The 1,127-nt window shown below is 44.2% G+C and overlaps 2 protein-coding genes across 3 annotated transcripts in view; both read right to left on the minus strand.

The window, feature by feature from the left end:
- The window catches only part of LOC102676760 (protein unc-13 homolog B), a 352,205-nt gene that overhangs the window by 349,809 nt on the left and 1,269 nt on the right, over positions 1 to 1,127 (minus strand). Inside the window, exon 1 of one of the 2 annotated variants that reach the window (XM_031514142.1) lies at positions 49 to 1,097. The exons of the other annotated variant lie outside the window; for it this stretch is intronic. The gene's annotated coding sequence lies outside the window, so the exon portion shown is untranslated. Of the gene's footprint in view, positions 1 to 48; positions 1,098 to 1,127 lie in introns of those variants that run through there. 2 annotated transcript variants of the gene reach the window in all.
- Positions 696 to 1,127, minus strand: part of LOC102675713 — a 1,187-nt gene continuing 755 nt past the window's right edge. The window contains exon 2 of the mRNA XM_006608799.2: positions 696 to 1,127. This exon is cut by the window's right edge and continues 3 nt beyond it. Within this exon, the coding sequence (XP_006608862.1) occupies positions 724 to 1,127 (404 nt within the window). The 3' untranslated portion in view covers positions 696 to 723.

Here is a 1,127-nt window from a genome sequence, read left to right on the forward strand (position 1 = left end):
AAGGGGCGGATGAGGCATACAGAGAGACAGCAGAGAAGGATACAATACGTATATGTGTATCGCGATATGGCACTACACGAATCGAAATTTCAAGGTAGAAGTACGAATGCAACGGTCCGATATCACACTTCTCCTGTTCCTTTGTTCTCTATTTCCTCTTGTATTTCACCGTTTTTCTTCCTCATTCGTATGTGGCTATTCACACTATGTCTTTCCACTTGCAACGAATTTTTCTGTTCCACACCCGGCACGCGTGTATCAACACAGCAAGGTTATCTTGGTTTTTATATTATATTCTGACGAGGCTCTGTCGCGCAACGCTTTTGTCGATTGTACACGAATGCCAACGAATTTGCACGTACTTGAAATTCGAATTTCAACCAATAACAAGTCTACAAATTTATAACTGCGTACGCGCACTATATGCTCGACGAATTTATTGTCACTAACATTCACGATACACAAGATCACACGCCTATGTATGTACGTATATATGTATGCACATATATCTATATTTCGTTTAATTCCCCATTTTATGTAAGTCAGAAACTTTAGTCTCTGCTTAATGATCAGAACAACGATTAATGTGTTATTATTGCATTCGGCGTAAATTATATGCACGAGGATCGTTCCGTTTCAGGTCGTAACCGTTACCATGCCGGGTATTGTATGAATCACAAACGCGATTACCATCGACACGGCGTAACAGCGAGTGGCTGTTGGTCACGCGGAAAATCGTGCTCGCGCGTTCTGGCGGTTAACACTGTTACTGTTCTTGCTTGCAAACACTATTACTCTCTTGTCGTTTATCGGACACGCCACGTTTGCCACTTTGTCGTATTCCTTTTCGTCCTGTTGCTTCTTCGCTTTTGGCTCAGTCGATGCTAAGTCGAAACACGTCAATTTCACTTGCGGTTCTTCGATCCTTACGAATAGTAATGACGAGTCGTCCTCGTGGTCGTCGATGAGTGTACGGCGATTTGACTTTAACAACGAGGCGGCGATCCCAACACGAGGATAGTAGTAATAATAGTAGTAGTAGTAGTAGTAATAGTACGGGAACGGCAACGGCAGCGCCAACGCGACGCAGCTGCTGGTCCTGTGCAGGTCGGTGGCTACGGTGTCGG

The sequence above is a fragment of the Apis dorsata genome, unplaced genomic scaffold (genome assembly GCF_000469605.1).
Source record: "Apis dorsata unplaced genomic scaffold, Apis dorsata 1.3 scaffold_44, whole genome shotgun sequence".
In the NCBI taxonomy this organism is placed as follows: domain Eukaryota; kingdom Metazoa; phylum Arthropoda; class Insecta; order Hymenoptera; family Apidae; genus Apis; species Apis dorsata.